The sequence below is a fragment of the Corvus kubaryi genome, unplaced genomic scaffold (genome assembly GCF_017639235.1).
Source record: "Corvus kubaryi isolate FWS band 111438036 unplaced genomic scaffold, C.kubaryi_AGA036_p1.0 37396, whole genome shotgun sequence".
Classification (NCBI taxonomy): Eukaryota; Metazoa; Chordata; class Aves; order Passeriformes; family Corvidae; genus Corvus; species Corvus kubaryi.
The window spans coordinates 5,272,837-5,297,494 of record NW_024581135.1 but is presented as its reverse complement, the minus strand read 5'-3'; the positions used below and the strand labels follow the sequence as shown (position 1 = coordinate 5,297,494).

General features: G+C 42.4%; 1 protein-coding gene across 1 annotated transcript in view; it reads right to left on the bottom strand.

The window, feature by feature from the left end:
• The window catches only part of NXPH2 (neurexophilin 2), a 36,676-nt gene extending 12,321 nt beyond the window's left edge, over positions 1–24,355 (bottom strand). The window contains exon 1 of the mRNA XM_042040949.1: positions 24,091–24,355. Coding sequence (XP_041896883.1) covers positions 24,091–24,144 — 54 coding nt within the window. The 5' untranslated portion in view covers positions 24,145–24,355. The remainder of the gene's footprint in view (positions 1–24,090) is intronic.
• Positions 24,356–24,658: the final 303 nt, after the last annotated feature.

The following is a 24,658-nucleotide window of genomic DNA, read 5'->3' as shown; positions in this document are numbered from 1 at the left end:
AAACCCCAACCCAGCATCCTCTTCCCACAAAGGGAAGCAGGAACACGCAGCCCCTCTGCCAAGCCAGCACCTGCCCACCAGCCGTCTGCTGAACTTTACAGTTAATAATTTCCCTCCTGCTTATTTCCTTAATGCCTGGGAGACTTCGCTTTATGTTTGCCGGGATCAGTTCATTAAAATACTAATTTCAAGCGGTAATTATCTGTGTGCGAGCGCTGCTGGTGGAACTGCTGCTAGCGCTGATACGCTCTCAGCTGCAGGAGACTTCACAGATGCTCAGGTCCCTGGAAGCTCCGGGCAGGAGTCACCGTGGTGCTCAGCTGGAGGCTGGCTGGCAGGGATTTTGGCAGGGGAAAATGTTTTAAGAATTACAGTTAACTCTGAAGGCTGTTTTGCGTGGCAGGGCAAGTGCGTGAACAGAAAACTGCTGTATCTGTTAGAAATGAACCTGACTTTACTGAAGTTGTCATGAGATTTTGTATGCCTTGTAAAGTTTAAATTAAAAATCAATTATGGAAGAGCCCTTAATCTCCTCTCTGGAGTTGATTCATGTTTGGATGCGAACTCTGAGACCCCGATGACCTCCCTCAGTGCTAAATGCGACACAGCAAAGGCTGTTTTTTCTCTCTCCCCACTCATGTGCCATTATTCAATTTTTTACTGCATTATGAAAAGGAGAGTTTTAATAATCGAGCCAGATTAAAAGAATGAAAGGATGCTTCTGACGAGTTAGAAACAGAGAGAAGCTGTGCATTTCTAACAGATTTCAAGCTCTGTATTATTACAACGCGTAAGAGATGATTAACAAAGAAAAATATTACAGTTATCTACTCCCTTTGAGAGCTTAACTAATGAACCTCTACCAGCTGCTCTTGAAAAATCAGTAACACTATCACTATCAATTTCAAGACAAAGCACAGCTGACAGATGTTTGAAGTGATAAATCAGGCTGCACAAGGATTAAAACAACAAGCCCCAAATGGCCTTTAAAAGACAAAGGTGCTGCAGTGAACTATTTTCAGCCACTTTGGATTCTGTCAAAAGTTAGATCACTGATACAATTATCTTGCAAAACAGTAATGACCAAATTAATATGTTATGAAAAATCTAACAATGGTGATACTTGAGCCAGGCTTTTGAAAAGAACAGGTTTGATAGTCATTTGTGCTTTTAATGGCAGAACTGAGAATGCCGTGCTTCCCTGAATACTACTTCTGGGAATGAGTGATGAAGCATAAAATGTAACTGAATGGCATTTTTGTACATTTTAATTAATCTTTTTTTAAAGCAAGAAGTTACATTTTAATAGGTAATGAACACCATTATTTAAATCAAGCACAAGATTTTTGTGTTGCTTCACTGCAGGCTGCATTTTCTAACAACCTGCCAGTGACGTGATGGAGATAAAGATCCCATTCCTGGAGAACAGCCTGTGTGCTTCCAAACTCCACTGCCTTTAAAGAGAGATGACTGTAGCCAGGGGAGAGTGACCAGAAACAAATCCCAAGTTTCTGGCCTTTGCCTCAGCTTTCACAGTGTGTATTAGCTAAGAGGGTGCATTTCCTCCCTAACCCAGCTGAGGGTTAGGGAGGAAATGCTCGGTTTAAAGCATGAAAAGGTATTTTTCTGGCACCACTCTTGGCTCAGGCAGGGTCACCACAGAGCCCAGCATGGAAAGCTCCCAGTGGAAAAGAGCTGCCCTAAGTGCTTTCAGCACTGACATCCCAGGAAAGCTGTGGTCACCCCAAGTTCCTGGGCAAGCTCCTGCTAAAGAACCAGTTAACAGGGGTTATCCAGTGACTCTTGAATTCCTCCTGAGTCCTCCTGCTGTTTGAAGGAAGTGTGTGGGTGTATCCAAGAGTCCATCAGCTGAGCAGAGGAGATTGACTAATAGTCTCAGGTTAAAAGCTCTCTTCCAGAGAACACTTTTGTTCTTTTCTTCAGGGATGATGTTTCTTGCTGGAAATCCTGCTGCCCACGTGTGCTTTCGTTAATGCACCCTGAGCGGCACAGTCAGACCCGAGCTCTCTGGGAGCTGCTCTGTGCATTCGTGGCATCTCCCTAAGAAAAATATTTCTGCTTAAAAGCTTTGTGACAGAAACACGTGGGAAGTGCAGGAGCAGGCTGGATTGGTACTGACACAGAGGAACAGGGAGACCCGCTGCTGCTCAAACAGCGCCTGGTGTTGCGGATCAGGCTGCCCAGGGCGCGCAGCAGAGCAAACCACGGGGCCAAGGCTGCTTTGGAAATGCAGCCCAGGAGTGCGAGGGTCACACACGGGGGAGAAGCTCTTCCACATCTTTTCAGTAAGATGGAGGCCCAGGAAAAGCCTGGAGGTGAGCACCACCCCAGGACTGCACCAAAACCCTTGCTGGGCAAGCCTTCCCCCACCTGCTCCAGACGGCAGCACAAGTTTGGGATGAAGACCAGGCTGAGGGTTGTCCTCCTGCCCACCACGCAGCCAGTGTGGAAGCTGGAGCTGTGCTGTTTCCACGCCTGCTCACAGCTTGTGTCCTCCCCACTGAATGCATGGAAGGCCACAGCAGTTTTCTAAATTAAATTAAAATTCTTTTTCCTTTTCAAACCACTTAGCATGAGGTAGCACACTGGGGCACTTGGAGGTATTTCACTGCTGCCTACACACACGCATGCATGCTGCTTTCCTAAATGAATTACTCTCTTAAAGAAGAGAAAATCATTGACCGAGGCTGCCCGATTATTAAGTTTTAAGGTGAAACAATATTAGCTTTTGCCTGGCAGGAGCCAGCCACGCCTGCAGCCATTGTGTTCTTCATAACAGTGACTTCATACTGTAAGGTCCTATTGAAACACAATTTTAATCCTTTTTAATTCATTCAGCCATTTTTTTTTTGTCCACAAGAAGAGGAAAATCAGAATTCCTTTTCGGAAAAAACAAAATGACAGGTTTGAGACACTTTGAAAATGACAAGGTTCAAATCTGAAATCCAGTCACACCATGTAAGTTTTAACAGGGCTTAATTAGAAGTTGGTCAGTCATCTGCCCCGATACAATAAATCCATGAGTTGTGTTTAACAAAGGGAGATGAGTTTGACACCTAGTTCGCCTGGAAGAATGTCACAACATGTGCCTGGTTTGTTCCCTTGCAGGAATTTACCAAGATAATTAATATCTAAGATCTTTGTAAATGCACTGTAAGAACACAAAGAGGATCTGAAGACAGAAGGGCTTAGATCAGATGAAAATGTTATATTCTAGCACAATAGGAGTTAATACAAATTGCTGTAATTTGCATGCAGAAATATAATTTCAAACCTATTTGCTCCACATCTGTATCAAACAAGAAGGGAGCACATTCAACACATCTTTACATCTTCCAATCTTTCACTGTGAATTACATTGCACATAACCCCAAGTATTAATTTGGTCTCATTCCATGACGCATTTGATGTATTCCAATTGGCATATAAAGAATAACATTTCCAGGTTGTGTAAAAGAACTGCACTAGCAGGGTGCTGGCAGTTGGTGAAACAAGCCCTGACAGCAGATAAATCATCTGGGGGGGCTGGGGGCGAGGGCAATGGCACTTTAACATGTTGCTTTTACAGCACTCGTGTCTGAAACATACACCCCCAAAAATGTACAGCCCCAGAAACAGGGCAGGAGGAAGTGTTCTCTTCGGAGGCACACTAAGGTGTTTTACAGGAAAGGCTGTATAAAAGCATAACCTGAGAAAGTCTTCCCTGTGTTAGCACAAATAATGCAAACTGGAATGCAAATATCAGTGGATCCAGCCAGCTGGATCCCAAACCTGAAAAATCCCCAAAGGGCTGAACCTGAGGCCAGTTTAGGTAAGCACTGAAGTGAGAAATCTCAGCTCTGTTGGCTTGTTTAGCTTCACTTACAGCAGACTTTTTTTCCCCCCAAAGTTTAGCTAATCACAGAATCACAAAATGGTTTGGATTGGAAGGGACGTTAAAGATCATATTGTTCCAACCCCCTGCCATGGGCAGGGACACCTTCAGCCAGGAAGGTTCCATGGATACTCCTGTCCACATTCCCTAACAACCCCTTTGACTGTTCCCTGCTCCAGGACTTGACCATGCACAAAACCAAAGTGTTCCTTTCTTTTGCGGCTATTCTTTTTTTCAGTTGACCACAGTCTTGCCCTCCCTGGCAAATAATGAATTTGCTTCCAAAACAGACTTTGCTAATTTAAGATTTACTCGGAAAACTACCTCTCTGTAGCAGTCAGTTCTCACTACTATTTAAAAAGCTGAATAAACCAGTTCAGAAGGACCCATAATTGCTAATAAGACTTACGGTCACCGCTTAATTCACACATTGACTGAACAGGACAAGGCGAGGTGTTTTTCACTAAATTGTCACATTCTGAGTCTGTATAAGAAACCAAAGCACTGGTCATGCACAGGTTTGGGAATGAGTGTTAACAAGTGCCCTGAGTAATCTCAAACCCCAAACATACAGGGGTTAGGAAGAGCAGGTTTTTAGAAGGAGAGATGTGAGATGCGAGCTGATAAAGGGAAGCTACAAGAACCGGTGATGTGTAAGTGATGCCAGGCTTCAAAAGTCACGCAATCCTTCCTGTGTCTAATGTGTGTTTTCCCACAGATTGTGGAGATCAAAGAAGGAAACAAATCTAAATCTAACTGCCTAGACCAAAGCTGGTAATAAGTGTATGACAGACATAAAAGCAACTCTGCTGTAAATGTTTTAAACTGTCTCCTGTGGATACAAAAGGTGGTTCTACAGGGACAGGAGGTAATTCCCTGTATTAAAATTTAATGTGTTGCCCTATGTGATCAATTACAAAGCTATAAATATGTATGTGCGTGACTGAATCAGTAATAAAAGTGTGATTTTATAAGTCTCTGAGTCTCCATGATCAGGCCAATAAACTTGTTACATCAAATTACATTGCACCTTCTGATAGCTACAGAAGTGCCAGTTCTTGTGATGAACCATTTCAGGAAGGGCTTGTCTGTCCTACCTGCCTGCAATGCTGCAGGGATAAGGATAAATGGAGCACAGCCCTGTGCCACTTCCCTGTGTGCCTGGATCAGCCACTGGTGCAAACCTCATCTGGACCAGTCACGACCATCAAATTCACCAGAGTATAAGCAAAGTAGTCTGCTACAGATTTTGGCTCAGAAATTGGTAAATATTGGTTTCCCTGTTCTACTTAGCTGGGTTTGAGGCTGGGAACGTTCCAGCTCCTGTTTGAGGCATTGTAGCTTCTGTCCACAAGCCATGTGTGGAGGAGAGCAGGATGGCTGTGCTCAGTGAGAAACGAGGATTGCTATCACCTACCTTCAGGGAACAAGGAGCTCAATTATGTTACTTCACTGAACACAGTTATTTCCAGATCCCGGTCCAGAAAAGGATCTCAGCAGATCTCCTTCCAGCCAGCAAAGTGCAACACCTCATTAGCGCAGATAAGTTGTATGTCCTATAAGATGAGCTCTGGTTCAACTTTGCTTGAAATTCTGCAAAAATTCAGACAGCTGCATATGGATCAAAATGTCCAAAACCTTCTGATGTGCAGTTCATTGCTGCTCAATGCTTGTGACGAGATGTCTTCTCTGGAGTGACAACTACATGCTTCACTTCGCTGCTTTTCCTCATCTCCATGGTCAGTACATGGGATAAACAGGTTGGAGTGGGGAGGAAGGGTCACTATGCTGCTGGTTTGCTCCTCTCTCTGGTTCGGGATGCCACTTCCCTGGCCTCGTAGCCAGGCTGTGATGCTCCCACCACTGTGTGGAAGTACTAAAAGGTCAGATCAGGTCTGATGGTCTACGTTTAGAGAAGTAGTTAATTTCCTGTACAATAAGTCCAAAGCTAAACACACTATACCCATGTCATTTTTCTGTAAAAAAGTCTTGCATTTTGCATGACTGTACATGGAAAATATTCCCTACCAGAAGTCAGACCTGTGCAGACACCCATGAGTCTCAGTAGGAAGTAACAGGGAAGCACAGCGGCTGCAGGTTTAACTTCCCCTGTCTGACAGCTACAGGTTAGGAACACACAAATAACTGAGGGGTGTGGATGTGGCACAAGTGAATTGTAGCACCAGGGAGGCCTGAGAGAATATCCTCTGTTGCAGAGAATGGCAAACCACTGCCTTTGGCTTTAATGGTTTATAACATGTGATAAGTGAATGAACAAGATACATGTTTTTATTGCTCTACTTATGGCTCCAACAGAGCATCTCTTCTTTTTTTTTTATCCTGTGGCTAATATTACAATTAACTTTGGTATATGGTCTGAGAATTGATAAAAAACCCTTCTCAGCTGTTCCCCACAAAATACTTCTTACAGAACCATTCCTTTCCCAATTCCCTTCATGCCTATATTATTTACAGAGCAAAAAACCAGAGGGAATCAAATCACACAACCTACAAAAAGAGTGGCAAGCAGGGCCTTACTTGCTCCCAGTGGTGAAGAAATGTAGTGTTAAGACTTGAGACTCATTTCCAGTTTTCTGTGTTCTACCATGGTCTCTAAACAGCGCATTATCTCACACACCAGATGTGCACTTGTATCTAGGAAGTACAGGGTGTGATAAGTATGGAATTTCAGCCCGATTTCTTCTTTCATGTTTTAAGTCAAATCCTTATACTGATTTTAATTTAGGTTTTCTTGTTTTTTGTGTGCTTTGTGGGGTGGGAGAGAAGTGGGGAGTTTGATGTTCAATTATAGAAATGGAAAAAGGAATCATGCGGGACAACATCCACACCTCTAATTTTATTTAAATTGGTGTAAAATTAAGAGTATAGAAACAACTTAAGCTGTTGTGATTAACTCCACTTAAGTGGAATTTGCCCACAAGTCAGCAGTCCCTTGGCTGACACAAGCTGCATCTGGAACTGAAATAAAATGGAGAGATCTTGACAGATATTTGAACCACTGTCAAGTGCTATTCTGAAAATACTACTTGGATATTAAGTAATTACAATAAATGTTACTCTTATGGTACTAAGAAGTTTATTATTATTCTTATTATATTATTATAATAACAAAAATATCATAATGACAAATAATATCATAATGACAATGATAATAATAATAATAATACTGTTCTGTCTCAGCTGAGAGGTGGGACCTCATGAAGGAGTCAAATGATGTTGCAAATGCATGTTTTTCATGTGTGAGTAGCCACCCTGGAAATAAAGGACATAAAACTTTGCACCAGGGTGAATACAAGACCTGGATCCAGCATGCTAATTTTCTGGGATGTTAATAGTATTTGGGAGCTGGAAGGTGGAATATCAGCCCAAGGGAAAAGAGAGGCCACAGAGGGAGAAAATTAGTTTTTTTCTTCAAGGGACATTTTTGCCTTGCTGTTCCTCCAGAAAGGTTCCTGTGTCTGCCAGGAGTCACAGAGCACTCTTTGGATTCCAAGAAAGGTTTCTGTGGGCTTTGATAACACCTGAACAGCAGCGTGGTGCAGTTGTTCCCTGGGTGTGAGCGTGGCTTCTGTGGTATCTGACAAGATTTGGTTCCTCACAGGATCAAATGGCTGCTCACCTCTAAGGGAGCCGAGCCTGACATGCAGTGCTTGCAGTCATCCACAAACAAATGAGCTAATTAAATTTTTTTTTTTTGTGCTCTGGTATACTGCATAGTCCAATTAAGTTGCTAAGCCAATCATCTTGAAATAAATCAACCATATTGTTACATAATTCTTTTTAACAAACAGAGACATCATTATATGAACTAGGTTTTAAGGGTGCCAGATGCTCCTAAACAGGGAGTCTAATTTATTTTGTTGATTTTAAGAAGCAACCCATTCATGTGTGATAGCTTTTGTCATCCAAAATGCTAATTCTTGTCTGAGTTTAAAGTGTATTTCTGCCTTTCTCATCCATAAATGAGAGCACAGAAGAGCTAAATATGGACCCTCTTTAATTACGCCTCATACAATCACATAAAAATCTTGTCCCAAAACACCGAATAAATGTCCTTTTAAACACAGCTAATAGAACTGCGATAGAAAAGAGGCCAAAACCACTTCTCAAACTTATTGCACCCAACGTGAAGAAAAAACATCTGATCTCTGAAAACAAAGGTTTTGCTGAAGAAAGAGCACTTGCTGAAACATTAGCACTGTGTAATGGGAAAAAAGGGATGGATTGGGTTCCTGGGAAGCCCATGGTGTGCCCAGTAATTACGTTCAACCTTAGAGCAGAACAGAGCAGAGCAGCCTGGCAGAGGGCTCAGAGGCTCTGGCAGACTGGGAAACCTCATTCCCTCTGTAAAAAAAAAAAAAAAAAAACAAAAAAACCACCAACAAAACAGATTATGTGCTTTCGATTTGATTAACGTTTCAAGGATACTATTAAGGGAGACGGGCAGCAGAGATGTTCCCTTCCAACACTGCCAGTGAGGCAGGCTCCTCCCGAGGAAAGCAGAATGCACACATCCAACCTGGTAATCAAGCAAGCCTCTTTTTATCTTTTTGCCCTTGGTTAATGCTTCTTTTTCTCCCAGAGAGATTATAGGAAACAAAAAAAAAAAGTGTTGGTTGTTTTTCTGATACATTCATTGGAGGGTTGAGTGAGTCACACAGAAGTCAAGGTATGCAAAGCAGCTTTGGTGGCAGCCCTCTCTTAACCCACCTCTGAGGGTTTCCTGAAGAAATTGCTCTGGACCATTAATAACCTGCCCCCTCAGAGATGCACAACAGCACTGACAGGAAAGAAATGGGGATTACTGAATATCTTCTGTGCACCTGTGCTTACCATTCTGATTTGTTCCTGTTTATTTTGGACCACAACAAAACAGCCTTGCTTGGTATTTTCACTTGGCCAGTGATGATTGAAAGTGATTTCTCTGGATAAAAGCTGAAGAAAAAACCCCCGTGGTTTCCATTTGGACATTAGAAGGTTGATGTGTTTTGCTGTCACATTCTATTTTTAAATGCATGACACTGCACAGGTGTTCAGACTCCAAATCCTTAGCAAAATCTGTCATCTCTCTGCAGCTTGTCACTACATCAGCTCACAGACTGAGGGGAGAACAAAGTTCCTGTATGGCAGAAAACTGCAAGCGCTCGATGACTGTGGTTAATGATAATTTCTTTCCATAGCTGAAAAATATCCCTACATTTGATAAGTTTTCAGGTGTTGTAACTGCTTTGAGGTTCATCTCAAATTATTTTTCTACAAGCCCTGAATGTGTAAGACACAAACTAACAGACTAAAAATGTGAATCATTTTTGTATGAGCAAAAGTTGTTAGTCTGAGTCGAAAAACAGGCTGGAGTTTTACCTCTGTGCTTGCTCTCCATAAAACTCTGAGTGAATTCAGAAGGATGTGACTTACAAAGAATTACAGATCTTCTTCCCAGGTCTGCCTTACGCATATATTATTTCTTTATCTGTGGGCACTGCTAAAATGTGACATAGAAAAGAATTTAATAATCAGTATTTTAAGAAAACCATTCTTGAGTTTTTACTCAGAAAAAAAATGGGGCTAACCCACACTAATGCTGTTCTTGAAATGTTTGTTGAAGCTTATACACTGCTAACATAGAACAGTATCCCACATTCAAACTGTACAGAAAGGTGGGGAATGAAGCAGCTCTTACAGCACTACCCCAGAGTCATCAAGCAAGTGCACATTGCTGCCCCACCCTGGGCACCCTTGTCCACAAGGAACATTTCCTTCTGCCTCTGTGGGGCAATTCCCTGTTGATATTGGAAGACCAAACTCAAGACCTACTCTCTAAGTAAAGCTCAGATTTCCTAAAGAGACATGAAGTGAACCATCCATGTCCTTCTAGCTAAATTAAGAGACAAAATTTTGAATGAAAACTATTCCTTTGCGTATGATTATTTAAATTTTGGCTTGATGATCATTTAGCATCCATTACTAAACAAAACCAACGGTGCCTGTCTCAGTGATATCATATTGAACTCCAAGGAATCCATTTGGCTCTTGCACAACTAATTCAAGTCCTCTGAAGTTTTATTCTATTCCCTACGCGATTCTTACTATCAGAGAGAGCAGGGAATTGGGGTCCCCTGAGCAATCTGAACCCAAACATGGCAGGGAGGGATGGCTGGGTGTCATTCAAATGTGCCCAAAGAACCAGTTGATGTGATTGTGGGGCTGTTCACTATCAGGTTTGAAAGGTTTTGAAGTCTGGGAGAGGGCCCTGACAGCCAGGAAAGACCCCAAATACAGTGACTGTTTTCAAAAAGGCTAAAAACAATCAGGGAGATTACCAGCTGCTCAGACTCGCTTCAGCCCCGTGGGAAATCATGGAGCACATCCTTTCTAAAGTCCTATGTGGTAAGAAAGGGGAAGATGATGACTGGGAATAAACAGCATATTTTTACCACAGATTTACTAAATTTACTGTGATTGACTAAACTGGTTGCCAAATATTTATCAAAAAAATCTGTGGATGAGGAGAGAGCAGAGGAATGTCGCCTACTTTGTCTGGGTTTTTGACACAGCCTCCTAAGCACTTCTGCCGCCAAGTTGGGATGTTGCTGCCTTCATGAGGGGATGACTGAGTGAAAAGCAGCTGGCCTGAGGCTCAGAAGGCAGTGGTTAATGAGTCACACTCTAAGCAGACATCAGGAGGAAAGGGGGTCCTGTTCTTCTGTAAGACTGCGGACTGAATTCACAGATGGACTTTGAATCACTGCTCATAATCACTATCACTACTGAAAAGATTTGACGTAGTTACTGGAAATCACAGTATAACAGAATAACTCCCCCGGAAACTAATCTTCCCAAAGAAGATTTAAACAATCTTGTTTGCTTCCGATTTTGTTAAGAAGTTATTTTCAAAATATATTGTTGACAGTTGTTGATGTTGGACCAAAGGTGATTATATGAACTATAGGCTTTGACTGGCAGCATATAATTAAATTTAGCAATTTCTTTCCCCTTGTTTCTAATGTACACATTCCTTGACACAAGTCATACTTGTACTGCGTGGTAAATTTAAAGGACAGCGTTCACCTGCTAACTTCCCAGGATGTGTCCTACATATACATACTGAATATGTCACAGGATGAGATGTTCTTCCTTGCTTGGCAACACAGCCAGGACTGCTTCCTATTTGAGTTGTCAGGAGGACAGTGCACTTCTGGAATAGATGGCTCAAAAGCATTTTGAATAAAACAGAATATTTTCTTGCCTGGTAGGTTTCAAAATGTCACAGAGCAGACATACAATTAGCCCCATGTGAAAGAAGAATTGAATCTCAAAGGTTAACTTATGAGATTTGTATTTATATTTTAAAAGATTAAAAATTATTTTAACCCTGTGATCTCCTGGGTTAATCTTTCACCCTACACTTGGATGTAGCACGTGCAGACCTCATTGCTTCCAGGATTATGACACACCACAGAGAGGGCTCAACCAGTTGGCCCCAGAACTGAGACCACATCACAAAATTAGCAACCAGATCAGAAAAAGAGAGACAATTATGGCCTTTTATGAGTTACATCAATCATCTGGATGTATTCATATTGTCTTACAAAAGATTAATAGATATATAGAACATTAATATACTTTTACAGCAGTGTAATTTATAAAGGGGAAAAAAAAACTTTTAGGAAAAGCTGTGATGCAATCTACTATTAATATTTTGCTGAGGGGGATGAGACTGTTCAACCACTCACCTTGCAAACACTACTTAAAATTGACTAAGTACAGCCTAGGAAGGTTATTCTGTATCTTACCCTCCAGGGTCAATAATTCTATACTTGGAGCCTTCTCTGAACTGATTTGTCTATATTTCAGATAGGAACACACTTTGATGTTCCTAACCAAATTGGTGCATTTCCCCCACACATTTATTGTTCTTATTTCTAACTGCTGAAAGAAAAACTAGCACCTTCTCCAGCTCTTAATGGAAAGCTTATCTATTAAGGATGATGACTTATATGAGAAAAGGTGGTGGTTCCAGGCAAAAGCACTATTTTACAGACTACTCTAAATGTATTTCTTTCAGTAATAGGAAATTTGAAGCAATATCAGGTTTATATCAACAGAACATGCGATTCTTTAATAGCATATTTCAACAGCTTTTCTTACACACTGACAGCTACAAAGGTTGTCACTGCTTGCAAAGAAACGTCTCCCTTGGGAATATGTGGGGTATTTCTTTAATAGGAAATTAGAGACTGAGCAAAACATTTAGGTGTACAGTCTGTTTATCTGTATTTCCTGCTGTTATTTTTCTTTTCAGACACCATCAATTTTACTCAGAGCACTGATACCCCTGAAGAGCTTGCAATGGAAATAATTCATTGGAGAGACTGGTAATGTTGTCCCTGAGCTCTGAGCTGACCAAAACCTCCCAGCTGTATTCATCCTGCTTTTTGGGCTTGTGCTTGTGAGCTCATGCATGGTGCTAATACAGTCACGTAGTTCACATCTTCAGAATATCCAGAGAGCACACACAGTGTCCCATTCTCATGGGCTGGCTGCAGATGTCCAGGAAAAACCCAACCTGTGCACATCACAGGACCATAAAAAAAAATTTGGCAGTAAAAGCATCACAATTTGAAGTAGAAAAAATATTCCAAGAGAATTAGTCAGAATATAATGCCTTCCTCCTGAATCTAGCCCATTTTCTTAACCTGAGAAATTGCCAAATCTCCAAGACTCTTCTGTGTTAGGGTTAAAAGATACTGTCTAAGCAAATTGGGTCAGCACATATCTTTCCAGTAAGATATTCTGTGAAAACCAACAGTAAAGAGGCAAGAAGAAAAAAAAAAAAAGTAAATTACTCCAAACAGTCAGAATCAGTAGAAAAGATCAATAAAGAGGCAAAACTTGCGGTGACTCACAGTGCTAATGTTGCAGTTCTTTGAGGAAAAGGTCCCCAGGAACAGGCAAATAATGCAGCCTGAACAAAGTGTCTCAAGAGTGACAGAAAAGAAGACAGCTAAGCATAAAGGGAAGGAACTAAGAAAACTTTGTGCATAGTATTAGGAAAAACGAAACAATATGATACCATCAGCTGTGATATTTCCTAGGAATTATCATGGGACCTTCTAAAAAAAACACTAAGAAAATATACTAGGAAGTGTTCACGATCAGCAATCCTACATCACAGGAAGATACTGGGTAGCTTTTCCAGGTATCCATCTGATAAGGAGAACAACAAAAGCAGGGAGAGTTCGACAGACAACAGATGCAGCTCCTCCCCAGTTTCATAACTGGTGCCTAAATCTATAATCTCTAAAATCACACAGTAAGACACATGACCCAAGTAGTCCTTACATTTTAAGACTGTAAATTCCCTTTGGTTTAAGGGCAGACCTCACCAAGCACCCAAGCTTCTAATCCATGTATGGGCTCTCCCAGGACACAAGCCCAGGCATTCCTTCCTTGATTTCTGTGGAAGGATCCAATCCAGGATGTGGTTTTCACACACTTTTGGCTAAGGTTGCAAAATGAGGACAAAAACGCTTGCAGTGATGCTCCCACCACTTTTTATTTTCTAGTGTCTCTTTGCAGGAGCAAGAACATCCTCAGGTAGGCGAGGAAAAGTCACTTTCCTGCTCTCACTGAATTTGTATATATTCCACCTCCCACCAAAACAAATGAACAAATTTGTACCTATTGTGTCTTTTCAAAAGGTAGATCCAAGCAGGTTTCAGTTCTGTTGAGGGCAGGGACTGAGCACCTGCTGTACAATACTGTCTCTCCTGATAAATTTGATACTGTCCTGAGACATCCAGGCTCACTTTCCCTTCTGCCATCCTAATTAGGGGATGAGCACCGACTTATCTGCACAGAGAGAATGGAGATACCACCTGTTTATTCATTAGCCATTAAAAGCTGTTCTACCTTAAGCCACCCACCTACCTTTAAAAAGTCTGCTAGTCCAAGTGAAAGCAGGCATCCCTCCAATCCACATTCTGGACCTTTCCTTCTTTATGGGGAGCTGGCTGAATTTCATTCTCTGGCACCATACACAAACTGCAGGTGTTTAATTCAAAGTCATGATATCGATAACCTCTGTGTTATCTTTTAATGACTGAATTTTCCAGAAGCGTGTGTAGAAAACTCCTGACCACATTTATTAAAGATGTTATTCTCAAATTGAAGAAACAAGGAAAAGAACCCAAACCAACTTAATTTATGTAGGTTTTCTTTGCCCCACTAAAATTGATCACCACTCCTTTTCGAGGTATTTTGAGGAGGAGTCTGAACCAAATGAATTATACAACAGCCTGTGTTTCCATTACAGCCAAGGAAAGATTAAAAGCTCTTTTGCAGCCTCTACATGTCTGCCCGAAACACCAAAATGTGGCCACCCCAGGAAGTCCTGGTGAACTTCTGATTGCAATGGAGGTATATTTTGGCTTTCAGACTTGTTTCTATTTCAAATATTATTTTAGCCCACTTCCTAGGAAAATCAAGCTTCCTGTGATGCTGTTGCCCATCACTGAAATAACTGTTCAGCCATTCTGCACACTTCGGTTGGATCAGAGCTGACGCTCCAAGGATAATTAAATTTCTGTTAAATAATTGTAGTGGATGAGTCAGAAATAGGGACATAGGGCACATGTTCAGCAGGCTTTATTAATAACTGATCACAGACTGAGTTTAATCTCAACACTCCCTGAAAGCATGGAAGGATATCACTGGTGTGGGACAAGTCAGTCAATGACTACTGAGTTGTATTATCGGGACTACAGTTTCAACATCTAAACAGAACAAAGTTCCAGCTCCCTCACAGTTACCAGCATTATTGAAAAAAATTAAAAATAAATCTAGTAGTTACTCTGGACTGGACAGGATAAGCCAATCCATCAAAGCACAAGGAAGATACAATAACCATTATATTTGTATTTGTCCCCATATTAATCTTATTATTCCACAAAAAATATAACTGTGCTGTTCATTGAAAGAACATTGCAAATTCACCAGAAGGCAAATTTCTGCAGAATGGTGCCCTTAGTCATCATAAATACAAAGTTTGCTGCTTTAAATTCATTCCTTCCCTCATTGTTCAACATAAAGTATTAAAAACAGCAGCACTGGACCCTCAGTCTAAGCAAGCAGAGTAACAGATCCCATCCAACACCCACAAAAAGGTTTTGTTAAATAAAATACGGAGTTTAAATTCCCTGGTTACTGCAGCGTTAGGCTGCCCATTGCTGATAACGCATATGTCACGCGTGTCTGAATAAAAGGATTATGGGGTGAACACCATAAAATGGATCTGAGAATGAGGTATGTCATGTTTTTTCATTCTTACATTTAGAGGCATTTTATTTAATTTAAATCAAATAGGTCCTAACTCAACAATGCATTTATTCTCCTGTCAGACACTCAACACATTGGTATTATTTTAAGCTATCCTAGCTTGGTGCCAGGAACAGGACATTGAATTCTAGTGAGAAGAAAAACAAGAAGAGACTTGCAGAGTGAGATGGATGAGAATGGCTTTCCCACTCTTTAAGAGCTTTAAGGAAATGCATTAACTGTGATTTCACCAAAACTGATGTTAAAAAAAAAAAAAAAAAAATCTGGGATTATGGGTTCTAGAGGGAAGAAGAAAAAGCATAAAGAAACAAAAAACCTTCTGTGCCCCCACGATGGTCATGTGGTAGAAATGCAGTTTGGTGCATCTCTTGGTCTGGATCTAAGTTCTACACACCACAGCTCACTGTCACAAGATGACCTTCACAGGGAGAGGGCGTCCCTACACAGAGGGGAAAAAGATGCCCTTTAGAGACAAATGCTTCTTAGGGCAGAATCTACAACATCTACAGTTCTATAAAACTTGCTCCTTAAAAACCAATCCCCACATCATATTCCAGTCATGTGCTTTAAAAGTGGATATCCACTCAGACTTGGAATCGCGACAAATGAGTTAAAAAATGAGCAATTTGAAATGGAAACACTCTGGAAATACATTATACAACCTAGGACCCAAAGCTGATAAACCTTTGGATTGAACTGCTACCAGAGAGCTTGGACAGAAGGCATCAGCGAGGGGTGAACGGATGACCACTTATTGATTCTGGAAAGGTAGCTCTAACTACTTGTTTCCTGCAAAAAAAATTAAATAAAATGTTTTAAAATATATTTTAAAAAATACTTAAATTTTTAAAAATTGAAGGTGAGTAGTAGAAAGGAAGGCAGTCTTTCTACCTGCTCCTGGGCTGCTGTACTTTGGATCAGGGGGCAATCTCCAGGAGGAAAAGGAAAGCTGCTGGTTCTCCCAGAGGAACTGAGCATCCTCTGCACAGAAAAAAAAAAACTTTGGGAAGATGGAGCACGGAGGGAGAGAGAAACAGAGGGAGCAAGCTCACAGCAGAATGCAGCTTAGAAAAGCTCCCTGGAGGGCCAGAAACTTCTTCACAGCAGTGAGCAGACCCAAGCCAGGGGAATGCGAAGAAGACTGATGGATTTGTCATTCAGCACAGAAGACAGTGCAGATTGATTCAGAAGTAACTCAAAAATGGATGTTTCCAGCACTGGAAGACTAATTCGATGCCTGGAAATCGACACAGCGGCTCAGCAGAGGGAGGCAGCAGAGGCGGGCACACAGCAGCGGCTGTACCACAGGATTTGTCCCAGCCCCACAAGGAGTTAGCATCGCTCTTTTCCTTGCCTTAAATGGTGACAGAATTGAAAGTAGTCAATGGGCAAAACTGAATTGGTTTCAAAAGAGTCAGATGTTTCAATCACCTAATTTGAAGTGCCCTAGGCTAACACACCCGGTAAGTCAGTGGTGCCACAGTAACATCATCTACTGCGAATCTTTCCACAAAGCTGATTAGCATTTTGTTAATGAGCAGAAAACAACACAGGCTTTAGCCCTCTCCCTGCCACACAGTTTCTGTTGGTCCAGAAACTGAAGGACTGGGCTTCATTCCTGCCTTGATCCACGTTATGTCACTCCAAAAATGCTCCTGTTGTCAGCGAGCTAAGATCAGATTCAGCAGCTCTTTGCCTTTGTACCGAGATGGGCCAGGGAAGGAGAGAGTCGGTATGCAGAATATTCTTCTGGTCTACTGGGGTGAAGATTAAGAAATTTTCCTCTAGGCTCGATTTTGTTTCTTTGGTTTCCCAAAACAATGATGACAAACATGTAACACATCTTGACTGTAAAGTGCCATGAACATTACATTGCATTATAAAGTTAGTTATGTGCCTATTCCTGTAGTACAATTTCATAGGTTTTCTTCTAGGAACCACCCAACTGCCTGGAGTAAGGAGAAAATTCAACTTGGGAACACCTTGTCTGGGTTTAAGCTCCCAATGGCAGAGAAATACACTCACTAGTAACAGCTACAGCTACGGGATTGAGAACAAACCACTGGCAATGAGACCCTGAAATTCCCACTGGGAACAGGAACTCCAGCTTTGTAAACACATGTTATGAACAACAGAATCAACCAGCAGGTGCTTGAAGGAAAAGAGAAACAGGCAGCATTAAAGGACAAAAAACTTCAAGGTCCCGTATTTCACCCTCCTGGGTTTCACACGCTCTCTGCTATTGTGGGAATATTCCTGGTTACTGTCAGTCTGTCAGTCCTTCTCATCCTGCAGTAACTTCTCAGGCTCACTCCACCTGCCCACAGGGCTCTTTTACATTCATCACCTTTCTCTCTCATATTCACCTCTTATTCCCTCAGCAAAGTCCCAGGGCGTTTTTCCCCCCAGGTCAGCCTCAAGCACAGCCAGCTCCTTCTCCATTAAAACCTCTTAAATCTACTTAATAGCAGAACAAATACAGAAGCACTTCTATGCACAGTGTTTTATTTTCCTAGATAATGGGTGAAGTAAGATGAAATTAAGGTTGTGTTTATAGTGGTGATTGATGATATTAGAAATATCTGGTCATCACCTAAAACAAGTACTAAAAGGTCAAGAAATTCGCAACTGATCATAAACATAAACCAAACATGCTGGATCTGGAGAAGCAGAATGAGGGCTTTTGGAGTAGCCTCAAATCTGCACTGTAATGATACAATAACCATAATTGGCCCCAATGCACATAAAACCTGATTTTAGAGACATTAGATTCTTCGCTTTATTTTTTTATTTCTCCCTATTCTTTCATTTTCACTTCCCAGCTAGTAATAGCTTCTATTACTACCAGTCATTTGGAACAAAGAGAAAACCTATCTCAAGAACTACAGCTCTTACAGCTCTTTAAATCTACCTTAAATTATAATCACTCGTTCCAATTCTATATTTACAGTAAGCCATTCCAGGGAGAGCAGAGCATCACACCAGCACTGAAATCCCTGCTGCAAAGACAAAACAACTCGGTCTTAACTGCTGACCCAACTTCATAGCTGTTCATTTCCTCCCCACTCCTAACTTTTTTCCTTGAATCTCTTTGTTAGGTGCAACTGAGCTTCCAGCCGACACAGAACTCCAGCCCACAAAGAGATTCCCTACAGGAAAGGAATTAGCATTGTTTTCCAAGTCCTGACCTGCAGAGTGGACTTAATACACAGTAGTGATGCTCTGCTGGAAGCTAAAACTGCCTAGCAGGTCTGCCCCTTATTTTCTTTAATTCTGATTCATTAAGTACCTAAACACACTACACAAACTATAGCTACAAACACAGTGGGAAATTGAGCAAATGGAAACATAATGGGAACGATGAATGGGGTTGGGGAAATAAACAAACATATTTAAGATTCGAAGTGAAAGGCCAAAGCTGCCTCAAAATAGGGTGTTTGGAAGTCACGTTCAGGATGAATTTATAACAGCCATGTGAATGGGAACTTTCACCTTCCTGTTTTCCAATTCTGCTAGATTTGATCCAGTTCTCCAAGATATGATCTAGGGAAGATTTTACACCCGGTCTTTGTGCTTTATAACGGCTACAGTGAAGTGGTGTGTTAACGTGGGCAAAAATCAGGACAAGAAGACAGATTAGCAGAGCAAATGCACTGTCCTGTGAAGGGCGGAGCACAAACCCCAAAAACCCCCTTCCTTTTTTTGCCACTGCCTCTGGTTTTGATACATTGAGAAGTAGGTGTGAAAGATCCAAAGCGACAGGCTTTCCCTGAGCACCAGAACAGCTCACTCTGTTTCTGACCAAGACGCAATCCCCACCTATGGAATCACAGCTTTTGTCTTGAAACCATTCAGCACAGAGTAGCACTGATCTTCCCTTACTGCAGCTCTTTACCAGAAGCGCCCAAGAATTACCACGGCTTATTCAACACTTGGACCAAATAAAGGTCAACACCTCACCCGCAGACCACAAACAACTTGCTGGCTCCCCAGTGCAAATTTCCTGTGTCATGTGGAGCAGCTCTTGCTTCTCCTTGTACAGTTTTGTTTGCAAAGTGTTGATTAAAGGTAAAATTTTTAACAGTGCAGAGGAATTCGGTGTACCTGGGACAGAGTTGCACTTCTCTGATGCTCTTAATGTCCAGGTCAGCGACTGGTTTCTGCTGCCCCCTTTCAACTCCCATTCCTGAGTTCCCTTCTTGCAGAAACCAAAGTGCAGGAGGAAAACCAGAAAGGTGGGAGTGATGAGAGCATCCTATTTTAGCACTGGGGCTTCACCAATCTTTCCGTCTCACTTCCCTGTCTGTTACACTTACAACACAGCTCTGATATCTCTCAAAGTGCTTTACAATGGCAGAAAAATTCCTTGCGTGTTACAGATGGAAAGATTGAGACTTGGATTTTATGAGCCCTGTGCTGGGGAAGTCTGGGGTATCCTGTGGCCTACTGGACATGAGTCAAACAAGTCTTGTTGTACAGATTTTACACAGGATCTGTAATTTTCCTGTGCCCCGGTCAACCTACAAACAAACTGAAAAATATCAGTTACCAGTTTCACAGAACTAGGTCAAAAGATGTGATGTAAGGACAGGTTGACTTGTGAAACTCCTATGTAAACTAAACCTGGCCCCATCCACCTTAAGACACAACTCCTCGTTCAGGATAATAAATTCCCAATCTGCTGAAGCCAGCAATTGTTGATCTGTCTCCAGCTGCAAATTACCTGCAATTCTTGGGTTACCTACATTACTTTATTACCCAAGAAAGAGACATAGGCTTACAATGCCTACAGCACCAAAAAGAAATTACCAAAGTAAGCCAAATGAAAGGTTGGGTCCAATACATTTTATGACAAAGTTCTCCCTGAAATTAAGGGGGGATGGAATTTCATCTGTGCATTTCAAGATGACCAGAGGGAAGCATTTACCTTTCTGAAATGGAGCTGAGAGTCTTGCATGGTGCCTATTTCTGATTCTCACTGCAAGGGCATGCTACCTGGACCACATTTGCAAGGTTATGGAGACAAAATTAAAGTAGCCAGAAGGAACATATCTCTGTGTTTCTACACCTCACAGGGTACGCCTATTTTAAATGCAAAGGCAGCTTTAGCTCAGCTTTTAAGATATTTCTTCTTATGAAGTGGTATCTTGTACTATAGCAAATATTCTTTCAGCTCAAGTTGTAGCAGAACCTTAAATTCTGTTAAAAAAAAAACCAACAAAACTCTGCAAAAATTTTGTTTCATTGTCAAAAACTGTTTTGGTTATAGTTAATTTCAGCCCTTGAAATTCCAAGGCAAACAACCTGTCATTCAATTTCACTCATGTCAAATGCTATACTTCAAACCTGGGGAGAAAAATCCTAAATTAACAACCTTTGGGTTTTTTTTTTTTTTCCCTAATTATTTCTCATCTGTTGGGGAAAAAAAAAATCAACTGCATTGAAGGGTTTGTAAAATGATTGATTCCTAGGTTTCTAATGCAGCAACAACTCTGCCCAACACTAATGTTAGAATAGAGTTTATTGATAGAATGCTGAAGCAACTTTGATTATAGGTACTGGAAAATGCTGCTGTGATCCTTTCTTAATTTCAGACCACAGAGAAGCAAGAATAAACCAATAGTTACAGTGCCTGATTACCCTACAGAACCACAGGTCCTGCCTGGGAGTGTGTGTGTCTGTAACTACACCTTGCCTAGACACAGGGATAGTGACAGCTTTTTTTTTTTTTTCCCCAACAAGAATTGTTTTAAATGACAAGTAATATTCCCAGGGAAATAGAAGCAGCCCCCCTTCCTTAGAGGTATTTAAAGCTGACTTAACAAAACACTAGCAGGCATTTTATAAACGGCACTATCCTAATGCTTCACTCACTTCAATTCTCAACATGTAGAACTCCATTACTTCTGAAAAGATAACTAACAGGGCATTCAGCAATTATGTGACAATTGGAAAAGCTTACTGAAAATTAATAGTAAAGCAAGAGTACCTATTAATGATAACACAACACAGCAATTTTTCATCATCTTATCAATAACAGCCCAGACATGCATTGACTGTGCATTGCAAATTGTTGTTTTGCTCCATATTGTCAACAGAAGGTAAACCTGACTTTAAAAATGAATGTATTTATACAGGAGCAAGTTAGCATCTTAACCTGACTCAACAGCAGCTTTCCTTACTGCTTAATATATCTAGATATGCAAAATATTTTAGGAAATATGTATGTGCTATTGTTGCATGCATTCTGGTATCCCATCTAATGATCAAAATAATAATCTAGAAGCATCCTACAAAAATACATCTATGCTGTATTAAAAGTACTAAACATGAACTTCTGACTGAACATTAGATACAACATACAAAGAATCACTAACATTGCTTTCAGAAATTCAGTGAGACACTCTGACAATCTCCTCAAATTTGTGAGGTTTCATATGGATTTCATCCTAATTTATACATCTTTAAGAAGCAGGTAAGTAGACAGCACACTTCAGTATTTGAAAGGCAAGCATTTGAAGTTCAATGTATTAAAATAAAAAGCACTTCTCCCTTCACTGAAATGCAGTGCCAAAATATTTCCCATTCCAACACCTCTGATTTTATAAAAAATTAGATTGCCCCATCAGGAAGGGTTTGATGGTAGCATTTCTGGCTTACTAAAATGCTGCTGTATTGCAACACTGAAATCTGGGATTTTTTTTTTTTCTTGGCTGAAATGCTGAGCCTTCACTGTAGTATTAATATTATCCATATTGATTTTTGATTAAAAAAAAAAAGAAAAAGTCAAGAATCAGTAATAACCAATGCCTCATTTCTAAACCTGCTAATCAGATTCCAGGAAGCCACCAGTACCTCCAAATTCTGGCCAGAGAACAAAGAATAGCACAGACTTGCATTCAGTGCATTACCACCAACATCAAATATTTCTTAATTTATAATAAGCTGTAACTTTAACCAGATATTCTGGCAAGACCATGCCAAAATGCATTTACACAACTTTTCAGTAGTAGGTTAGCATTAAAAGGTACACCTAAAATGCCTCAAAAATCTCACATTCTCATTTTACTTTACTTTATCATTTAAACTAACTTATATAAACTATAAAACTAATTTACTCCAAAGCCTTGTTGGTTTGTATCTAAAGAATGCAGAAAAAATTGAATCCTTCTGGGTGAGCTGAGTGCCACGTTCACCTGAGAACCTGCAGTGGCTATTTATGATTTTTGTTTGATTCAAGGCAGCAACTTTGCTTCTTTCAGTCAGCCTTCACTCACAGCATGTAAAACTACAGCAAGCAACTTCCCAACATCATCCATAAAACGTTGCATAACAAATCCAATCCCTAATGGTACAAGTTTCAATTGATCCCTTTGATAGCTCTAAAAAAAAAAAAAAAAAAAAAAAAAAAAAGAGAAGAAGATAAAAGGAGGGTGCGAGTGAGTGAGAGAGGTTGTAGGTGTGAGGAAGGAGTTTTTATTTAGTTCCCTTCTGCTCAGCAACTTTGTAATCCATTTGCTGCTCTCCTTTCCCATCTCTCACCCCTGCGCGTTGTTTAGTTGGAAACGGGGCTGCAAGAATCTGAAGAATGTAAACAGCCTTTTATTGTCCAAAAGGATGGGAGTGTGAGAGAAATGTGCGCCTTATCGCAGGGCTGCAGCTCGCTACTTCATTGCTATGATAAAGTGCTGGAGCAAAAAACATTACACGACAAGCACAATCCAAAACCGGATTAGAATTTGACATAAGCTTCCTCAAAAACTAATCAATCACCTCACGCTGTAATACTAGACTCCAGTTCTTAAAGGAGGGTGTTTAATCCCTTCAAGGTTTATTACACACTCCCTATTGACTACTTCGTGACAAACTTTCGCTTCCAAGGCAGCTGGAGAAGAAAGGCATAACTTTTGCAGCAAAGGTATTTATGAGAGTAACACCAAAACTCCCCTCAAAACAGCAAGTGCAGTTAAAATGTCTTTTCGAAATAAAAGTGAAGATGGCCAAACTCTTTTGCAAATACGTTTTTTTCTCTTTTTGATCTCTCCCGCCTCATGAACACGAGCATCAATCCATTTGTCTCCGACCATCAGTGCCCCACGAACGAGAGGCATTGCGCTGGCGTAGGAGAAGTTGAGCTCCTCGCCCGTCTCCAGCCACGCACCTTGCCTTGCCTCCCTCCCTTTAGATCTCCGAATTTCGCAGTCTGCATCTCACCTTGCCACCACGTCAGTCCCCGCATTCCCCCACCGCATGCAGAGGAATATTCTCAGCATAACACCAGCAAGTCCCACAGTTTCTGATAAAAACTAAGGAAACGCCTGGGGTGCGCTGCAGCAAGCCGAAAGTAACGGGGGAGCTTCCCGAGCGCAGGTGACTCTACCTGCACACCCAGCTATGTCTTGCACACAAAAAAAAGGCGCTTGAGGCCAGCAGAAAACTTTTCGGGAGCGGGCAGTCTCGGCGATGCTCGGCACACGCACATCCCTCCCATCCCTGCCCGCGGTATTATCCCGCGCCGCTGCGGCTCCCAGCGCATCCCGGCCCCGGGGCCGCGCAGTGCTCGGGCACGAGAAAGTCCCGCATCCCAAAACGGGGCGAACAGAAGCAAACCCGCTTAATTAAAATAAAATAAGATTTTTTTTTTTTTTAAAGAAGGAAAGGAAGGAAAAATAAAGAGAAAACCAAGAATATGTTAGCGGCTGTGGGAGGCAGGTCTGGGGGGGTCTGCTCGGAACCGGGCTCCAGAGGGGACCGCGCCCGCCGCGCTCCCCGGCGGAAAGCACCGGTGTCCCCCAAGCCCCCCGTGAGAGTCAGGGGCCGCGGGGATAGAGACTTACGAGCTGGAGGACGCCCTGGACCACGACGAGGGGCAGGGGCTGCAGGGGCACCATCCTGGCTGCCGGTCTAGGCGGCGACTCCCCCGGCGCGGGTCTCGCTCATCGCCGCTCCGGGAGGAGGACGGGGGGCAGGACCGAGCGCAGGGACACGCCGCCCGCTGTCCCCACTCACGGGGCGCTGCCAGGCAGCGGCCAGACCCCGGCACTGCCGCGGCGCTCGGCTCGGCGCTGCTCGGCTCCGCGGGCGGCCATGGCGGGCGGGAGGCGGGATGAGGCGGGCGGGAGGCGGCGGCGCTGCCCGGCTCCCCCCGCGGGGCACGGCGGGGCCCCCTCACAGCCAGCGGCCGGGCCCCGCCGCCCCGTCGCCCTCCATGCGGGAGGGACCCGCCCGCCCGGGCCGCAGCTGAGGGGAGCGGTGCCGGGGTGCGGGGGGGGGGGGGGGGGGGCGCCCGAGCGGACCCCGCTGCCCCGGGCGGGGCGGCCCGGCCCTCACGGCAAGTTTAAAGAGGCGGCGGCCCCTCCTCCGCCCGCGGCCGCCCAGCCGAGCCTGGGTGCGCCTCTGGGAGCC